This window comes from Adiantum capillus-veneris, chromosome 11 (assembly GCF_014529385.1).
Source record: "Adiantum capillus-veneris isolate H3 chromosome 11, ASM1452938v2, whole genome shotgun sequence".
NCBI lineage: Eukaryota > Viridiplantae > Streptophyta > Polypodiopsida > Polypodiales > Pteridaceae > Adiantum > Adiantum capillus-veneris.
This window is the reverse complement of record NC_140941.1, coordinates 111,863,816-111,883,427: the sequence shown is the minus strand read 5'-3', so window position 1 is coordinate 111,883,427 and position 19,612 is coordinate 111,863,816. Positions and strand designations below refer to the sequence as shown.

At 48.7% G+C, this 19,612-nt stretch overlaps 1 protein-coding gene across 1 annotated transcript in view; it reads left to right on the top strand.

Annotated features, from left to right (window-relative positions):
* Positions 1-19,612, top strand: part of ALATS (Alanyl-tRNA synthetase) — a 56,909-nt gene that overhangs the window by 24,831 nt on the left and 12,466 nt on the right. The window contains exons 5-9 of the mRNA XM_086523583.1: positions 1,676-1,828; positions 1,941-2,070; positions 2,145-2,241; positions 2,343-2,463; positions 2,585-2,644. Of these exons, the coding sequence (XP_086379709.1) occupies positions 1,676-1,828; positions 1,941-2,070; positions 2,145-2,241; positions 2,343-2,463; positions 2,585-2,644 (561 nt within the window). The remainder of the gene's footprint in view (positions 1-1,675; positions 1,829-1,940; positions 2,071-2,144; positions 2,242-2,342; positions 2,464-2,584; positions 2,645-19,612) is intronic.

Here is a 19,612-nt window from a genome sequence, read left to right as displayed (position 1 = left end):
GTCAACACTCGGTCATCAATGCGTGAGCCAAGCTCGACTATAGACTTAAGAGTCGAGATTGCAAACGATTAGGTAGTAAGTAATGGTTCTTAAGTAGCAGTCAAAACATAATTCGAGAGTGCAAAGTTCAAGAACCCGTGTGAAGCATATGAAAATTTGAGCACTAGTTGCCCAACTCTCTTATCATATGTGGGACATACCCATCCAAAAGAAACTATGGTCACATTATGTCAAGTTCGGAAGAGTTGTGTGCATGGATTAGTGTCTCCGGTTCCATGTGTTGATTTTCTATTAGAGATTGTCATGCATAGCCCCACTAGTAGCTATTGTAGCCGGCATTTACCCCAATAGGATTTAGTTGATGGTCGGTAGGAGGTGGGAAGTGTAGAGTGGGCAGTGAGGTAGTCGGGGATAAGGAGGCCAATAGCAAGTCGGGCATGAGATAACATCCTTATTGTATGCTATCTTCGTAACCCCTCTTTTTGGACGATGGAGAGCTCGTCACCACTTCTTTCCCTAGTGGACAAAACACTATATTAGAGGTACATCAAAGAGCTCAGGAAGGAAAAATTGTTGTCAAAAGGAACGTAGATGTTTGGAGGAATTGTCAAAACCATAGGTTTTTGAAAAAATTGCCATGTGACTAATTTTTCAAGCCTTCTATGTGTCACAAGTTTGCCCAACTGAGGAAATCGCTGAGAGAACAAGGGGTTAGAGAACCCAGAAAGAACTGTGAAGACTTGGCCGTGGGGGCCTAGGGAGTTAGGGTTTAAAAAACTAACCCCTGCCAACTTGAAGAGCACCGGCCGAGGGGCCTAAACCCTAAAATGTAGCGTAAGATGTGGGGCTGAAATTTCGTAATTCATGCTGGCATGCCACGTGGCACTGTTGTACGGATTTCTGCGATTTGTGCTGGCTGGTTCTGGCAGCTTTTGGGAGCAGATGCTTTTGGAAATCAGAGCAAGTGCTTTTGGGGCTTTGCTTTTGGGCATCCCTTGTACGTCTATAAGAGCCCTTGGGGACAGTCTTCTGGGAGCATGTGGACGCAGTGTCTCAGAGAGAGCTGGACCCTTGGGGAGTTGTACCATTGTGAAGCAATAATAAAGAAATACCGAAAGGGGTGCCAGTCTTTGGGGCCAGTACGTCTGGGGACGGAACTCCGCCGTTCCGTGCTCTCTCTCTCTCTCTCTCTCTCTCTCTCTCTCTCTCTCTCTCTCTCCTATCAGTTCTTTGTTTGTAGTTTTCTTGTTTGTACCCAGACTTGGTACTAGACTCATCATTGTAATCAGTTGGTCTCATAGGTCATTTTGGCCTCTTGTAGACGTTAATATATCATTTCATTTCATTTCTCTCTCTCTCTCTCTCTCTCTCTCTCTCTCTCTCTCTCTCTCTCTCTTCAAGTTCAGTTATTTGCAGATTTTGTTCGTGTGTTGCTATTGATTACTGTGAAATGGGTTAAGGGTGAAATAGGTGGATAACTGAAGCCGGAGTAACAAAGGACAGATTAGAGGGAAGGGCTGCTTTTTGCCAAATTTTCCCTTCTTATTTTGTAATAAATTGTGGGGGTAGGACATAACACCTGGTTTGGTAGAAATTTAAAAATAATGCATCCTCCTTCATCAAGTCATTGGCCTGTGGAGTTGAAACTTAAAACCCCCTTCTTTGTGATTGACAGTTCAATAGGGAATCAGATGGGTCACTGAGGCCTCTGCCTGCAAAGCATGTCGATACAGGGTTGGGTTTTGAGCGTTTAACATCTATTTTACAGCAAAAAATGAGCAATTATGACACGGATGTGTTTTCGCCAATCTTTGATGGAATACACAAGGTAATTCTTTTTTGCATAATTCTTTCTTTTCTTTAGACATTGTTCACAAAAGAAATTTGCATTGTTGGGCTCGTATGGAAGGTGTGCCTTATTTTACGACCTGGTTGTGTAGTTAACAGGTGCAAGACACTACCAAGGGAAGCTTGGCTCTGAGGATGAGGACAAGGTTGACATGGCTTATAGAGTAATTGCAGATCATATCCGAACTCTGAGTTTCGCTATTGCAGATGGCTCACGACCAGGTGCTGGTTTTGGATACCAAAGTCTGCAGAGTGTTTCTTTCTGCTTTTATCTAACTGTCAAAACAATGACGCAGGTAATGAGGGTCGTGAGTATGTACTCCGACGCATTCTGAGGCGAGCTGTACGATATGGTAGGGAAGTCCTAAAGGCACCAGAAGGATTTTTTAGTGGGTAAGCTTTATCCATATTTTTAGTATGTGCTCTCTAGCTCATCAAGTGTTGTACTCTTGTCTTACCTGTTTTCTGTGATAATTATCTGAGCTTATCATCAGGCTTGCACCTGTTGTGGTGCAAACAATGGGTGATACATTTCCTGAGCTCAAAAAGAGTGAAGCAAAGATAATAGACATAATTGCTGAAGAGGAAGCAAGCTTTGGACGGACTTTGCTTAAGGTACATTGTACGGCTGATGCTTTCCATTTATTTCAATGTGCAGCTATTGTATCTCAGCACTCAAGTTCATTTTTTTTAATGGGCAGCTGTTTGTCTAATTTTGGTGTATCATTGTAATTAGGGTCTAGAGAAATTCAAAAAAGCTGCCAGTGATGTGAGCAATGGTACATTGAGTGGACAGGTAATCATTTGTCTTTACAATTGCACTGACGTCTGTAGGATCTTATGTCTTTTGTCTTCCCTTTGTTTGAAATGAGCATTATGGTGTGTGAGTTAAAGGATATTTACAAGAGTTAAGGGCATGCACATGGCCATATTTGATAGGTACTGAAGGATAAGTTACCAGTTGCGAGTGGGAAAGTCCTAGGGTCACCGTGAAACGTTTCAAGGTTGAAACGTCTCACCCTCGAAAGGTGGTGTTTCACCACGAAACGTTTCAGTCTAATGACAGAGGACAGTGAAACTTGGGACCGAAACGTGCATATAGGGATTTTGAAAACTTGTTAACAAAATGGCATCTGTTTACTCGTTCAAGGAAACGTTTCAAGGCTCAAAATGTTTCACTTGGCGACCATGGTTCAAAGTCCTAAGGTAAGCCTGGTGTTGAGAGCTGTGAAATTTGGCCCCCACACACATTCTCTATTTTGCCTTACATAGACTGAAAAGTCTATAGGGATGTAGTCCGTCCTCGTGGTGGTAGAGTGATGACTGTCTTCCAGGGGTCGAACACTACAAATGTCTTGTAGACCAAGGCATTCCCTAGCTTTGTGATGTGGAAGCCGATCGTGTGAGAGTACTGTTGGACTTGAACATAAAGAGAGCTAATTAGGGGAGATACTGGCGTCATGCACTGATAGCTAGCTCACATTGAAGAGAATCATAAAGTTAATGTCATGATGTGGTGACGTGTCACGACCATACTCGATTGAAGGAGGATATAGTGCCAAGTCAATCAGACACAAGGTCGAAGGACCCAAAGAAGGGCGCAGCTACTTGGATTTTGCGTTGCAAAGCGTGGGCTGCATGGCCCCGGCCCGTCGTCGGTACGGGCAAAGCTTTTGGGCGCCAATGGGAAAGCATTGACTTTTTAAGCTTTTGGGCCATAAGTTTTAAAAGCAATTGACTTTTGTTCTTTTGAGCGCTTGTAAATAAATGCAAGAGGCCGAGAGCTTATAATAAATGGCCTTGGGGAGTGATTCTCAGACTTGTGCAGTTGTAGAGTTTGGATGAGTGAAGAGCAACAATAAAGAAATACCGTAAGGGATGCCTAATTAGGGGCAAGTGCATTTGGGAGTGGAACTTGGCTACTTCATGTCTCGTCTCAAATTTAAAGTTCTCTTCAATTCAATTGTGCGGAGTGCTAAAGTTGGTTTCAGTTGTTATTTTTTGTCGGTATGTGGTGCTTCCGGTTACAATGGTATTAGAGCGTTAGTTGTTTGGTTTTCAGACAAGCAAATTGGTCCTATAGCAGTATATAATTGGAAGCAATAGAGTTGAAAGAAGAAATTATGACAATTATAAGAGGAGATGAAGAACGTCTTGGTCTAAAAGTACAAAAAGCATGCTTTTTAGTTGATCCTCCTGACGAGACCTATGCATTGATGCGAACAGATGAGGATTTCTTTAGAACGGTACTAATCATCATACAAGGTACTCTTCATGTCGACAAGGAAGCAAGCAGAGCGCTCAGAACGTTTGCTAGATTGAGGGTTAGAAGACAAGCTAGGTTGCCATAAAGCAGGGCAAGTATGAAAAGTGTACCTTGTTTGGATACATTGGTAGCATTGATTGTTCTTTTTTTAGAGCTTCACTTTGCATAACATTCAAGTTTAGAGTATGAAGAGCTTATCGATTTGTGCGGTTAGAGAGATGATGTAGGAGTAGGAAGTAGGGGTGTCACAAACTGGTGACGGGCATACATTTCCAGTAGGGTGCATGCCCGGAAAACGCGGCAGCAGGCTGAATGGCAGATTTCCGGGGTTCACGCTGAAAGTGCTGATGTGGCAGTGTTGTACGGAAATTCCGCTTTTTGCACTGAGCTGCTGACGTGGGAGTGCGTACGGAAAAGCTGGCTGAATTTGGCTGCTTTTGAAGCTTTTGGTTCAGTTGCTTTATTTTAGAAGAATTTTTAAAAGAGAATGCTTTTGGGGCTCTACTTTTGGGCATCCCTTGTAACCTTTAAATACGTGGGCAAGGCCCTCACTTCTCAGAGCATCTAGGCACGGAACTCCGCCGTGCCGTGTCGAATCAATTGTGAACTGTGAACTGTTTTGAAGTGAATCTTTGTTGTGTCGCGGTAGAATCTTGACTTGGAGTGTCCAAAGTTTGTTACAGTGATATCAGAGCATGATCGATTTCTCGTCTACCGGGAAATCCGATCCTTTTCTTGCGGCACTTATGGATTCCAACAACGAACATCCGACTTCCTCTGCATCTGGGGATGCGGGAAGAGATCACGAAGAAGAGCCCGCCTCGGCCTACTTAGGTGGAGATTGAAGAGATGGAACGTCAAAAATTGGTTGACGATGCGACAAAGATGATGATCAACCTTGTGAAGGATCCGAAATTTGCAAAATTTTTGACTCAAGACATCCTTCGACAAACTACACACCCAGTGGCAGAAGGCCAGAGAACCACCCCTCAAACCGGCACTCAAGAAACCTCCTACTCCGAGGATGTTTACAGAGCAAGAATTGGAAGAGGTGGTTGATACACGGATTACTCAGCTTTTTGACGCGAACAACAAAGCCAAAAAGCACGACAAAAAGCAGAAGAAAGGAACCGACTTCCCGGGTCATTTGGGTTGTCAATCTACTTTTGCCTCGGCAAGAAAGCAGAAGAAGCATGTGCGATTTGAAGGAGTATCCAATTCTTCTTCTTCTTCTTCTTCTGATAGTTCTTCTAGCTCTTCTGACTCGAGTGAAGAAGACAGGAAAGGGAAAAAGTGAAGCAAAAAGCAAAGCTTCAAAAAGGGCAAGAAAAAGGCAAAGAAGCCTAAGTTTCGCCCAGTTTCTGACAATTCTACTATAGAGGACTCGTCTTCAGATAGTTCGGACTCCGACGATCACAGATTTTATGCAAAGAAGAAGCATTTCTATAAAGCCAACCAGTATGACTTGATAAAAGCAAGAAAGTTCGAGAATTTAAAGAAGGACAATCAATGAAGTTTGACACTTTTTCTGGATTCCGAGATGCTTCAAGGGCTTTGGCCTTCATACTGCAGTTTGATATAGCTTTCTCTGGAGGGCATTGCTCAGAGCACTCCAAGATTCGTAGGGCTACCTCTTTCTTCAAGGGAAATGCTCGAACATGGTGGTCCACCCTTCTATTGAACAAGAAAACGCCAGTTAAATGGCTGAAATTTAAAAGGCTTTTTATTTCTTCTTGGCTAACTCGCGAGTACGATCGAGATATACGAACTGCTTGGAATCATCTTCGGATGACCAAGAGTGATTCTTTGGACGACTATTGCGAGTGATTTTGGAGCTCTTTTCTAAAGCCTCTTCATTTAAGAAGATATCATTTAAAGAACAGATTGAGCGGTTTTGCTGCGGACTTCCTACGGAGATCCGAGATCACTGCTTAGAACAAAAGTCAGATTCTATTCAAAAACTGATGGTTCATGCGAAACGGGGTTTTGCCATACATTCACGCAGTCTGACTTACTCCACAAATGAGATCATGACTCAGAAAACCGAACAGACGTCTAATAATGAAAGTAGAAAGAAGAAGAGCCTCCAAGAAAAGAAAGATAAGGATGCATGACCTAGGCTCACTCTTCGGGACAGAGCCAACTACTTTAAAGAGGGGAAGTGTTTTGGATGCAGGGAACATGGTCACATTTCCGAGAAGCGCCCTAAAAGGGCACAGAAAGAACAAGATGAAGAAAGGCCAGAGAGTTCGAAAGCAGCTTAGGAACGTGGATGAAAAGGCAAAATGAAAGCAGGACTGGTTCCAGATTGCATGGGTATAGACCCAAGCACGATTGATGAAAGTACAGAACTTTGCCGAGCTTGGGGCAAAGTGAAAAACCAACAAGCCCTGATTTTCTTTGATGGAGGAGCCAAGGCCAACTTCATTTCACCTGAATTGGCGGCGCGGCTCGAGATTACACTCGATCGGATGGGACCACAAGCAGAGGCAGTTCTAGCGACACCCGTCAGGGACGTGGCCATTACACCTGTCATTGGCAAACTTCGGTTGCATTGTTAGGGGCATTTGGGGCACGAGGACTTCTACATAATGCCCTTGGAAGGTTGTGATGTTCTCTTGGGAGTCCCTTGGTACCATAAGAACAATGCCGTGGTCGATTATCGGGCGAATTTTTAGGTGCAACGGAATGAATGTTGTATTTTCTCAAGATTAGTGATCTTTATTGCTCAAGGTTCCTTTTAGTCCTTAGGGAAAGAGAGAGCTTTCCGTCTTGTAGAGTGTTGTGGTCATGAACAAAATGAGTGGATATTGTGCGTGCAAGTGAATGAGACTGAGAGAAGGAGAGAGACGAGATACGACACCGAGAGGTTGTAAAACCCTCCTCCGAAGGCCCCACTCTCGTCGGTGAGAGTGGTCTACTTTGATTGCACAAAGGTGTACAATGCGTATGCAATGGACTGATGCAAGTTGGACTATGCCGATGACGATGATGACCTGATGGCTGAAATCTGAGATTTTCTAATCGCTGAATTCGGGGACTGTTTCGGTGGCTGAAAATCACTGTTTTGGCTGCGTTTTTATGGCTGAAAATGGGGGAACATCTGCAACCAACTTGGGATGGTTCTGCTACTGAGTCATAGACTGAAAACTGCGAGGATCTGCTGTTGTTTTGGGCTGAGAATTAAAAACGCTGATGCTGTCCTGTTCTTGCCAAAAACGCCAGGCAGTTTGGGGTGAGAAAACCAAAAACGTTGGGCTTTGTGGCTGAGATCCTGGCGTTAGTAATTGGCTGCAAAAACGCTAAGGGCTGAAGTGATTCTATCGCGGGAAACACAGAGGATGGGGCTGATCTGCAAGCATCTGCTAACGCTAGGGCACTGTGGTTGATGGCGATGACTGCAAGAGAAGAAAACGCCAGGGCTGCTGAGTTGATGCAAAAACGCCAAGGGGAGAAGATGCAAAAACGTCGGGGATGGTTTGAGGGGGTACTGCTGAGAAGTTGCCTGTTGAGCGGGAAGCTCCTGCTGCCTTTTCTGCAAGAAAGTGCTAACTTGGGTTTGCTTATATATTAACTTAGCAAAATTGCCCTACCTGCTTTTGTTGGAAAGTCACTTAAAAATAATAAGTGAAAATAACCAATAAATAGGAAAATAGGCTAAATGCACTAGAAAATTCCCCTAACTGATGCTAATGGATTCTGATGGGAATTCCGATGATCATGCTGTGTGCAACCGGAGGATATCCATCTATGCTAAGTGACTGGGCATGCACGGTCTACGAATAGACTCACAAAAGTGCCAGATCACTGCTAATCTAGACTTGATTGAACTGACTGAACCCTGCTGTGGTGTAGCTTGTCCACGGACACATAGGGTTGGGATGTGTCACGTGACATCCCCTCCTTTTCAAAGTGAGGTACTGGTACCGAATTGTATGGCGTTGAGGGAGATCGCCAACAGCATCCGGAATCCTGGAAGGGACTCTTCGTTGGCCCACTCTGATGTGTGGGTCGTGCGGTACTTGAACTTCATAAAGGTCTGCAACGCTTGCTTCTTTGGGCCGCGCTGAAAGCGACTCAAAGTCTTCTGTGGCTCCTTCGATGATTCAACTTCGTCTAGAGTCCTGCTTCTTTCGTCTACAAGAATCTCCATGGCTGAAAATTCCTGAAACCATCTCCAACACAAAACCATGAACATACCCATTCCATGTAAAGTGAAGGAAAAAAATGTTGTCTTTGCTAAAGACTATGTATGCAATGTAGATGAACATAGAGACGGAGTGACAACCCGTTCATCAAACACATGCAAACAATGCGCTCGAATCTTTTCTGTTTGATCGAAAACAATCAACTGTGGCAAATCACAATGAAAATGCCCATGCTGGGTGCTCATACTATCATGTGCTCGTTCAGAAACTGTGTCATGCCAAGGAAGAGACATGGAATGTGACTTCCTGACATACAAACTTTTCAGCTTTTCATGAACAATCCGTATATATTCGTGCTCATCCATGAGAGAAACGTGCTCAACATGCAATATGTCATGCCTAGGAAAAGGGGTCACATAACGATGCTGACTAAAATACAGGAAACCGTCACGAATGAAACACTCGAACAATGCGTGCGTATCAATCATGCGAACACATAATACTTCCTGTGATGGTTCTTTGGACCAAGGCTCGAGAGCCAAGACCGGTTCTTCGGGATCTATTGAATCGTCTTGTGAGGGATCTGTGGACCTGGACTCGAAAGCCAAGATCGATTCTTGGTGATTGATCAAATCTACAACGAGGTTAGCTTCACTAGAAAAAGCATCCACTAACACATTATCTTGGTGAACAATCACATCTTCTTCATGCAACTCATCATGCTTGTGAGAAATCACATCTTGATCATGCAAATCATCATGCTTGTCATTGTTATCCAAATCATTGGCATCCAAATCATCATGCTTATCATTGTGCTTCAAATCATCATGCAAGTCATTGTTAATCAAATCATCAACATGCTTCACACAATCATGCAAATCCTGTGTGTCATGGTGTGGATAAGAAGAGACTTAGAGAGTCTCCGTCTCCTGAATGTCTTGCATCTGTGTCGGCACGGGATACAAGAGTCGCAAGAACTCTTGCATGTGTCGGTCGTGCCGTTCTTGGCTTGCCTTTCTTTCGGCTTCTCTTTCTCCTTTTTCTTCTGCGTGTCTGCGTTTCTTTTCTGCCATTCTTTCCTTAAACATCTGCTCTAACTCCTCCATAGGAGTTAGTGCAATCTTTGTCGTAGACGGGGAAGTGTCGGAAAAACCTCCTGGTGGGGAAAATTCTTCTTCGCCTCTCTAATGCTCATCACCTCCAAGCGAAGTATCCATTCTGCTTCGAGTGATGATCATTCTGAAGTTGTGGGTTCTTGTGGGTTTGTGGGGGTCTTGGGTTCTTAAGTTCGCGAGGAACTTGGGTTCTTGGTTCTTGGGTTCTTGAGTTCTTGGGTTCTTGAGGGGTTCTTTTGCTTGCAAATCGCGTTGGAGAAGGATCTTCTCTTCACCCGAGTTCTACCCTTTTCTGCGGGCGCACCCCTTGGCGGCCTTGCGCTCACACCAAGGTTGATTTTTCCCACCTCACGTCGATTGGCCGGCCGCTAAGTGCACTGTCCGCTCTCAATGAGTGAAAAGAGACACAAGGGGAGGCTGGACAAGCCCTTCTTTCTTGGGATTCCTGTCACTCTTCAACAAAACACGATTAGGAATCGCCATGCCCAAGTAAACTCGGGTTCGTGCGATTGCAACAAGCAAAAAAATTCTTGTTGTTCTTTCCTTGAGTAATGCAGAACACTTCCAAAGCTCTGATACCAATGTTAGGTGCAGCGGAATGAACGTTGTATTTCTCAAGATTAGTGATCTTTATTGCTCAAGGTTCCTTTTAGTCCTTAGGGAAAGAGAGAGCTTTCCGTCTTGTAGAGTGCCGTGGTCATGAACAAAATGAGTGGATATTGTGCGTGCAAGTGAATGAGATTGAGAGAAGGAGAGAGACGAGATACGACACCGAGAGGTTGTAAAACCCTCCTCCGAAGGCCCCACTCTCGTCGGCGAGAGTGGTCTACTTTGATTGCACAAAGGTGTACAATGCGTATGCAATGGACTGATGCAAGTTGGACTATGCCGATGACGATGACGACCTGATGGTTGAAATCTGAGGTCTTCTAATTGCTGAATTCGGGGACTGTTTCGGTGGCTGAAAATGACTGTTTTGGCTGCGTTTTTATGGCTGAAAATGGGGGAACATCTGCAACCAACTTGGGATGGTTCTGCTACTGAGCCATAGACTGAAAACTGCGAGGATCTGCTGTTGTTTTGGGCTGAGAATTAAAAACGCTGATGCTGTCCTGTTCTTGCCAAAAACGCCAGGCAGTTTGGGGTGAGAAAACCAAAAACGCTGGGCTTTGTGGCTAAGATCCTCGCGTTAGTAATTGGCTGCAAAAACGCTAAGGGCTGAAGCGATTCTGTCGTAGGAAACACAGAGGATGGGGCTGATCTGCAAGCATCTGCTAACGCTAGGGCACTGTGGTTGATGGCGATGACTGCAAGAGAAGAAAACGCCAGGGCTGCTGAGTTGATGCAAAAACGCCAAGGGGAGAAGATGCAAAAACGCCAGGGATGGTTTGAGGGGGTACTGTTGAGAAGTTGCCTGTTGAGCGGGAAGCTCCTGCTGCCTTTTCTGCAAGAAAGTGCTAACTTGGGTTTGCTTATATATTAACTTAGCAAAATTGCCCTACCTACTTTTGTTGGAAAGTCACTTAAAAATAATAAGTGAAAATAATCAATAAATAGGAAAATAGGCTAAATGCACTGGAAAATTCCCCTAATTGATGCTAATGGATTCTGATGGGAATTCCGATGATCATGTTGTGTGCAACCGGAGGATATCCATCTATGCTAAGTGACTGGGCATGCACGGTCTACGAATAGACTCACAAAAGTGCCAGATCAGTGCTAATCTAGACTTGATTGAACTGACTGAACCCGTCTGTGGTGTAGCTTGTCCACGGACACATAGGGTTGGGATGTGTCACGTGACACAAAGAAAGCGACATTGACTACTGAAAAGGGCCGAACCATTGTACTTGATGTGAAACGCAAGTCTGTCCCTATTGTATCGGCTTTTGCCGCTTCGAAATTTTTGGTCCGAATCGCCTCGGGAGATGTCTATAAGACAGCTTTCGGGACGACCTTCGGTTTATTTGAATTTTTGGTGATGCCTTTTGGCCTTACCAATGCTCTAGCGACCTTTAACCGAATGATGTACATGATTTTCAGAGAGTACAGATCTTTTGTGGGGATGACATTATTGTCTTTTCCAAGGATGAGGTGGAACAGAGGTCTTTCAGGCATTGCAAGATCACAAGTTGGTGATTAATGCAAAGAAGAGTGAATTTTTCCTACTAGAGATACATTTTTTCAGACACATCATCTCGGCAGCATGAGTGCAGATGGACCCGGGCAAGATTGACACTATACGTGATTGGCCCGATTTGAAGAATGTCTATGAAGTTAGAAGCTTCTTGGGATTATGTTTTTACTACCGGCGGTTCATTAGAAAGTTTGCAGAGGTTGCTTCCCCTTTGCATATCTTGACACAGAAAGGAGTCCCTTTCTTGTGGGGACCCACAGGGGTGACCGCCTTTCAGACTTTGAAAGAGAAATTGACTACAGGACCAGTTTTGACTTTGCCGGATTTGCAGAAGTCATTCGAAGTATATTGTGATGCTTGTGGTCGTAGTCTGGGTGCGGTCTTAATGCAAGAAGGCCATGTCATTGCCTATGAGAGTCGATTGTTTTCAAGGCTGAATTTTTAAAAAGATCCTTCTATTAGTTAATGAAAACTGCCCATAGGGCTACATCCACCTCTGTAGGAGAGGGCTACAACAAGCATTATACAATGGGGCTAAATCAAGAGATGGGAGGTGGGAAGAGCCACACAGGTGGACAGTAGTGCCATCTGAGCACCCCCTGGACCATGGTGTAGAAAGGCCGAGGGCGCCAGAGTCGAAGGAAAGCCTCGCGGTGCTCCCGCATGCGGTCGGAGCTGCCCTGTAGTCCCTCAAGCTGTCCTTTGAGAGTATGGATCAACTCTAGCCAAAAGTCACAAACAGTCTCTGCTGGTGGCACAGGGCGAGCCTCAAAGATGCGGAAACAGCGGGCCCGCGAGATGAACCAGAGAGCTAGGCCGCTGATGAGCTCCCAACACTCCTCTCTCTCACTGCACCACTCCTGTGGAGTAAGATCTGTAGCCGGCTGGAGTGTAGGTCGCCCCCCCCTGTATCACTATCATCCTGCTGGTGGAAGATAGCTCAAACTGAAGTGCCGGGCCCGTGAGGGTGGACCAAGCCGTTGCTCCCCAAGTGTACTGTCGAGCCGTGGAGAGGGCAGGCATCAGCCGAAGAACTCGTAGCCACACCTGCTGGGCCGAGGGACAGTCCCAAAGACAGTGACGCTGACTCTCCACCAACTGGTCACAGGCTGTACATGCGGCCGAGAGACCACTATGCACAAGCCAGCTCCCTACTGCTGTGGCTCTGTGTGCAACCAACCACTGGAACAAAGTGACGCACCTCGGCTGTCTGGAGTCCCACAGCCTCTGCCAAAAAGCTGCCAAGAACTCGACTGTGAGGCCCTCCTCCTGCCAATGACGTGCTGCAGCGGGGCGGGCCTCTCTCTGTGTTGCAAGTATATGACGTCCAAGCCGAACAGTGTACTGAAAGAAAGGGACTCCTGGGCGGTCTGCAGAAGAGAAGGGGTCCCTCCATAGCCACTCACCAGGATCCCACTATACTCATGCCAATGGACAACACTTCCAAGCCCATAGCCTCCAGTGTCCTGTCTCAAGAGCTGCTGGGTCAGGGTCTATGACGCAAGTCCTCCCACAGATGCCCACAACTCGGATCCTCTGGAAACAGCACTCTGCTACCTGCGGGGCCTCTACTGCAACTCGCTGTAATCGTCCCCCACCCTGAGGCTCGAAGAACAGGGCTGGGAGAGTCTCTGAGCAAGCCTTGACTGAAATGAGAACCTCCAGTCGTGTGAAGGCTCCCATCCACCGGGGTGCTACTGGCTTGAGAGGCGTGAGCCACTCAGCTGGAACTGACTCTGAGATGTCCTGACACATGCTCTGAACCCCTCTCATGCCCTGTAGCTGGACAGCCTGCACCTCCTCTGACAAACCTGTGAACTCTAGCTAGTCACCTAGAGAGCGCGCTGGACCTGCTGCCATGGGACCCCAAGAAACATGAGGCCTACTCCCAACCAAGTGGCCTCTCTGAGTGCTAACCATGGGGTTCCAGACGAGGGGCTGCCGTAGGCGCTCCTCCGTGCACGTCGGCTGTCTCTGCTCTAGGCCACGCCGTAAGAGCTCCCAAGAACGAAGCAAACTCACAGCGAATCGGTCCTCCAGTCTCCTGCTCAAACCAACTCGGCGCAGCTCTGTAAAGATCCATCTGGTCAAAGGTTGCCAAGGGCCTCCTGACTGAGGCACCCTGGCACGAAGCCTCTGCAGCAAGAACTCCTTCCAGAGCTCCTCGCCTGGAAGAAGTCCTCTGATGACGAACTTCCCAAGAAGGGCTCTGCTCTGCTGTGCTGGATCAATGATCCCAAGCCCTCCCTGAGAACAAGGAAGTGTGATGACCGACCATGCCACCTTGGCTCGGGCAATCTGAGTGTCGCGACTTGACCAAAGGAAGTTCTTGATCAGCCTCTCTACCTGGCTGATACAAGAACTCGAGAAGATCCAGCAAGAAGTGATGTACCACATAGTTGCCAACATTACCTGGTTGGCAACTACTACTCTACTAGCCAGCGAAAGTCGTGCTGAGCTCCAATGTAACAGCTTTCTCCTGATGGACAGGAGAAGAGGAGCAATCTACTGCTCGGGGGACAAATCCAAACCAACCTGACAACCCAAGTACCGAACTGCAGTCCCTAGAGGAATCCACCTGAAACCCTCTCCTGGCATCCAATCTGGCACAGGAGCACTGCCAACCGAGAAAGCCAATGTCTTTCTCCAGTTGATCAGTGCGCCCGATGCACAACAGAAGGTCTCCAAAGCCTGCCCACATGTGTGTAAATTGGCCTCCTGGCCCTCTAAGTACAAGGCTGAGTCGTCGGAAAACTCAGCGTCCAGAAGCTCCTCTTCCCGTATAGGGAGTGCTAAGCCCCTCAAACCAACCTGCTGTGACACCAAAAATCTGCTCATCGCCTCCGCATAGAACAGAAAGAGAAAGGGGGCAAGAGGACAACCCTGTCTGACCGATCGTGTGAGCATGAAGCGCTCACCTCTACCTCCTGCCAAAAGCACCTGACTGTGAGCCTGTCTGTACAAAGCTGACACCCCTCTGATCCAAGCATCTGAGAAGCCCATCCTGCGAAGCGTGCCCTCTAGAAAGTCCGAGGCAACTCTGTCGTATGCCTTCTCAAAATCGAGAAGAAGAATCACAAGGTCCTCCCCACGGAGGCGTGCCAGGGCAGAAGCCTCCCAGGAAGTGAAGATGTTGTAAAGGATATTGCGTTCCTTGACAAAACCTGTCTGAGTCCCATGTATAAGGCTCTCCAAAAGTGGCTGAATCCTCAAACTCAGAGCCTTGGCAAGAATTTTGTAGGCTGAGTTGAGGATGGTGATGGGGCGCCACTGTTGAATCTCATCCAAGGAGCCACCCTCCTTTGGGATGAGGTAAATTAGGCCCTCACTCATGCTATCCGGCATCACTCCTGTGTGTAGAATGTACTGAAAGGCACTACACAGATCTGGGCCAAGCAGGTCCCAGTACTCCAAGAAAAAGCTGGGAGTTAGCCCATCCTCACCTCAACAGCTACCATGCAGGAGGGCCCTAAGAGCCGTGTGCAGCTCCTCAAGCTGAAGAGGTATCTCTAGCCTCTGGCGCATCTCCTCAGTCACAAGACAAGGCATCTTCGCCCAAACCTGCTCCCTGCATGCATCCTGTCTCTCTGACTGGGGCTCAGCCGACAGTAGCTCACGGTAAAAGTCAGTAGCAACTGCACGCATATCCTCAGGCTCACAAACAACTGACCCATCAGGTCTCCTCAGTTGATTGACCTTGGCATGCGAGTGCCGAGGTCCCACTGCCTCAAAAAAGGCACCTGTCACTCTGTCACCCACCTGAGTCCACTGAGATGCCTGTCGGTGAAAGGCAAACTCATGGCGCCTCTCCTCTGTGCAAGCAAGCTCCTGTCGAGCCTGCTGTAACTGCTCCTCGAACCAGGGACTGTCTGGATGCTGCTCCTGCATCCTCTGTAGTGAGGCAATGCCTCGTCTGAGACGCTGCTCCTCCTCTCTCGCTGCAGCCCATCGAGCCAGAGACTCCTGAAGAAAAAAGTGGCTAAGCTGAGCTAGGCCCAAGGCCACTCTGTCTGCAGGTAGAGCCTGGCTGTCCATGCCCTTTGTCCAGAGAGCCTCTACCCTCTCTCTGAGTGCTGAGTCCAACAAGACCCGCTCTGGGATGCGAAGCATCGTGCTCGCACTCCTCTGCCTGTTTGCCACTGTGAGGATCACTGGTGCATGGTCCGAGAAGGATGTCCCTGCCAGGATGCCTATTGATCCCCCCAAGTCACTGAAGTGGTCACTAGTGTAGAAGCGATCTATCCGCGATAGATTCACTCCTCCCACTCTACGGTCCGATCTAGAGAAGGCAAGACTCTCTGGAGGCATCACAAAGCCAGAATGCTGCCATGTATCCGAGACCCTCAGAGTCATACACAACCTCTCCCAAGCTGCTAACTCGACTCCATGCAGAGTAGCATGGCTGCCTCCGATCCTGTCAGAAGGGTCCTCCAACATGTTGAAGTCCCCTCCTACACACCAATGGTCAACCTGTGGCAAAGACTCAACAATCTGTGACCAAAACTCTGCACGAGCACTCGCCACATTGGGCGCATAGATGTTCAGGAAGCCCACAAGGCCACCCTGAACCTGCAAAGTAATCCATTGAGCCCTGCCTGGCACAATAATCCCTCTGCCCACAATGGCCTGCTGCAATGAGTCCGCAATAGTCATACATACCCCACCCTGGATGCCTCCAGGCCCAAAAGCAGCTGACCAAAAGGTATCATAACGTCCACGCAAAATCTGACCACATCGCCGAATGCGGCTCTCAGACAAATGGTGCTCCTGAAGCATAAGGATATCAATCTCTCCTCCCACAAGGCAACGTTGAAGCTCCTGACGCAATCGGCCCCGCTGTCGCTGAAACTGGGGCCCACCTAATCCCTGCATGTTCCACGAGACGAGCGAGAGAGAACAGATGCTGCCGCAGCAGCAAGACGGGCTATCTTCGAGGCAGGCTTGGATGGGGAGTAATCTGCATCCGAGTGTCCTCTAGATAGGCGAGCTTGTAGTGAGTGCCTGGCCCAAGCCCAAGCAGAGCGAGCCGTGCGTAAAGCAACCTCCTCTGACCAGGAGTCCTCATGAATGTATACATAGCAAGGCAAACACTGCGTATCAGCAAAAAAGTACACCACAATGTGCCTACATCCTGCTGAGTCTGGGGGTGTCACCGCAAACTTGGCCAGTGGCCACAAAGTCTGCGGCAAATCTGTAACTCCAAGTTCTCCCATGTGGTGAGAGAACTCGAGAACCTGTGTATGCAACCATCCCACCATTGAGTCGAGGGACCACTTTGTCTCGGTCCTACCACAGAGGGGAAAGGAGAAACCAACTGCTGAGTCCAAGGTCTCCGTCCCCCTAGCGGCGAGGAACAGAGCGTGGACCTTGAAGCAGGCTGCCTTGTGGTCTGCTGCGGAATCGCCGAGAAAGCAAGTGAATCCGTAATCGAAGAAATCCCAGCGGCGTTGGAGGTCAATGCTCGTCAGACCACGAGGGATAGCTGCAAGGGAAGATGTCTGAATCTGTAGAGGGGGCTGCAAGAATGGTTGACCCTCTCTCGCTAGGCGACTCGTGGCAAAGGCGCTGCCAAGAGATCTCCTAGCCGCCGGCGAGGGACCAGTCTCCTGAGTCGACGGTGGTACTGAAGCAGGAGGAGGGGGAGAAGGAGCATGGGGGGGGCGGAGGAGAAGAGAAGCGGGGTGGGGAGACAGAGACAGGGGGGCGAGGTGGGGAGTGGGCGGGAGCAGAGGGCGGGGGAGGGGATGAGGAGGAAGAGGGGAAATTTGGAGGTGGGGTGGCTGGCGAGGGTGAAGCGGAAGTGGAGGCTGGCGTAGGGGGCTCCTCTTGCTCAAGAGGACCAAAGCGGTTCCCCGTGGGAACCCACTGCTGCTGAGTAGGCACCTGAGGGCCACTCTGAGTGCCAGGCTGTCGCTGTGGCCCCTGGCGTTGACGGCCATGGGCCTGCTGCCACCCCTCCTCCGCTAGAGCCCCAGGCTCGGAGGGTGGCTTAGAATCTGTGCGCTGTGCCGCTGGCTGTGGCTACGGCCCTGCCTTGGCAGGCTGGGGCTGAGGCTGAGGCTGAGGTGCAGGTCGAGGCCTCCTCCGTGGACAGGCCTTTGCTAGGTGGCCCATCTGTCTGCAAATGAAACACTTGTTCGGGAGACCCGAGTACTCCACACTCTCTCTAAACCAACCCCCACTCACCCGAGGCAGAAGGATGACCTTCGGGAGTGTGTGGGTATCTCTGACCAAAACTCGAACTGAAGGGATGCCAGCCGCCTTGGCAGCTACTGATGCTGCCGTACGAGGTGTCTCCAGGACAGTCCCGATGGCGGAGCCAATCCTGGAGAGAAGTGGAAGGTACTCCCTCCGTAAACCCGGAAAGCAGACTGAGATGGGGATGTCTGCCTCCTCTACTAGCACATCCGAAGTCGGGTCGAAACCATGTCGCCACTGTCGAAAGTGGGCGCGTGATGCTCGGATGGCCAGTGGACTCATAGCTATGACCTTCGAGGCCATCTCGGAAGTCTCGAACTCGATCTGGTAGTACCCCCGTCGGAGGATGTGGACATCCAAAATCTTGCCCACCTCTGCGAGAAGGCGGGCCTGGAGAAGGCCTCGCAGCTCTCCTCTGCTAGGACGGGTGCCGAGAACCTTACAGACGACAGAAGTCGCCTGCAAGCGCTCTACCTCTGCGGCAAGGCTCGCTTGCTCTGTCGGCAAAAGAGCAAGTCGAATGGTGGGCTCGGCGGGGTTGGGCGAGGGGGCTTAAGGCGAGTCCCTCTGTGGCGGAGCTGGAGCCTCCATTTGTGTCTACTGCTGAGTTGAAGAAGCGGACGGTGAAGAAAAACTGCAATCGAGTACGCCGAACACTTGTTCGAAGAAAAAAATGTTGTAGAGCCAGGTGCAGAAAACCTTCGGGGACAATGAGGAACGGGGGGGGGGGGGGGAATGGAGGGAAGGATAAAGAGGCGAGCGAGGGTACAAAGGCTGCGGGGGGGGGGGGTGGGGGGCTAGGGGTGTGGGCGGCGGGCAGCAGGGGGCAGTGGTGGCGGGCTGGGCTGGGTGAGGGAAACAGCGCGAGGGCGAGAGGGGGCAGGGGGAGGCAGCGCGAGGGCGAGGGGGAGCAGGGTGGGGGGGGGGCTGGGGGCAATGCAAGGGCGAGAGAGAGAGGGGGGGTAAGGGGCAGCGATGGCGCAAGGGGGGGGGGAGCGTGCAGCAGCAGTGAGCAGTGTTATCATTTAGTCGCTAGAGTTTTCAAGGCTGAATTGACAGCACAGATATGAGAAAGAGCTTTTGGCAGTTATCCATGCTATTACTCAGTGGCGACATTACCTACTCAGAGCCGATTTTACGGTCTTCACAGATCACCAGAGTTTACGCTACTTTCTTGTCACAGAAGCAGCTACCGGAAAAGCAGATATGGTGGGCAAACATCTTGTCACAGTTTCACTTCCAGATTGTCCATGTGTAGGGACATAAGAACTTGGTGGCAGATGCTTTGTCTCGGAAGCAGTTGGTTTTGGCTATTTCCGCGATACACCGTAGAAGCTTCGAGGACATGGTCGACCAGTACGCCACAGATCCAGACTTTGCTTCCGTATTCAATCGAATACAGAATGGGGAGGCAGTAGTGCGATATTCCATTCGGGATGGCTACTTGATGAAGAAAACGATGTTGTGCGCTACACAGTCGTTGAGGGAATAGGTTCTAACTGAATGCCATTGTCCACCATTTACGGGTCACCGCGGCATTGATACCACCTTGAAAGGTGTGGAGAGATACTTCTTTTGGCCGAGACTCAAGAAGGACGTGGACGATTTTGTATGTAGTTGCTTCGTATGCCAGAAGGTCAAGTTTGACAAGCATAATGCACAAGGATTGTTACAACCTTTACCCATCCCCACCCGCCCCTGGGAAACTATTGCAATGGATTTCATTTTTGATTTCCCGAAGACACAGAGTGGGCACGATGGTATCTGGACTGTTATTGACAGATTTAGCAAGCAAGCTCATTTCATTCCAGTGAAGAAAACAGTCAAGCCGGATCATTTAGCAAGGCTGTTCAATGTCGAGATATTCAGATGACATGGCATGCCTAAGACAGTAGTCTCT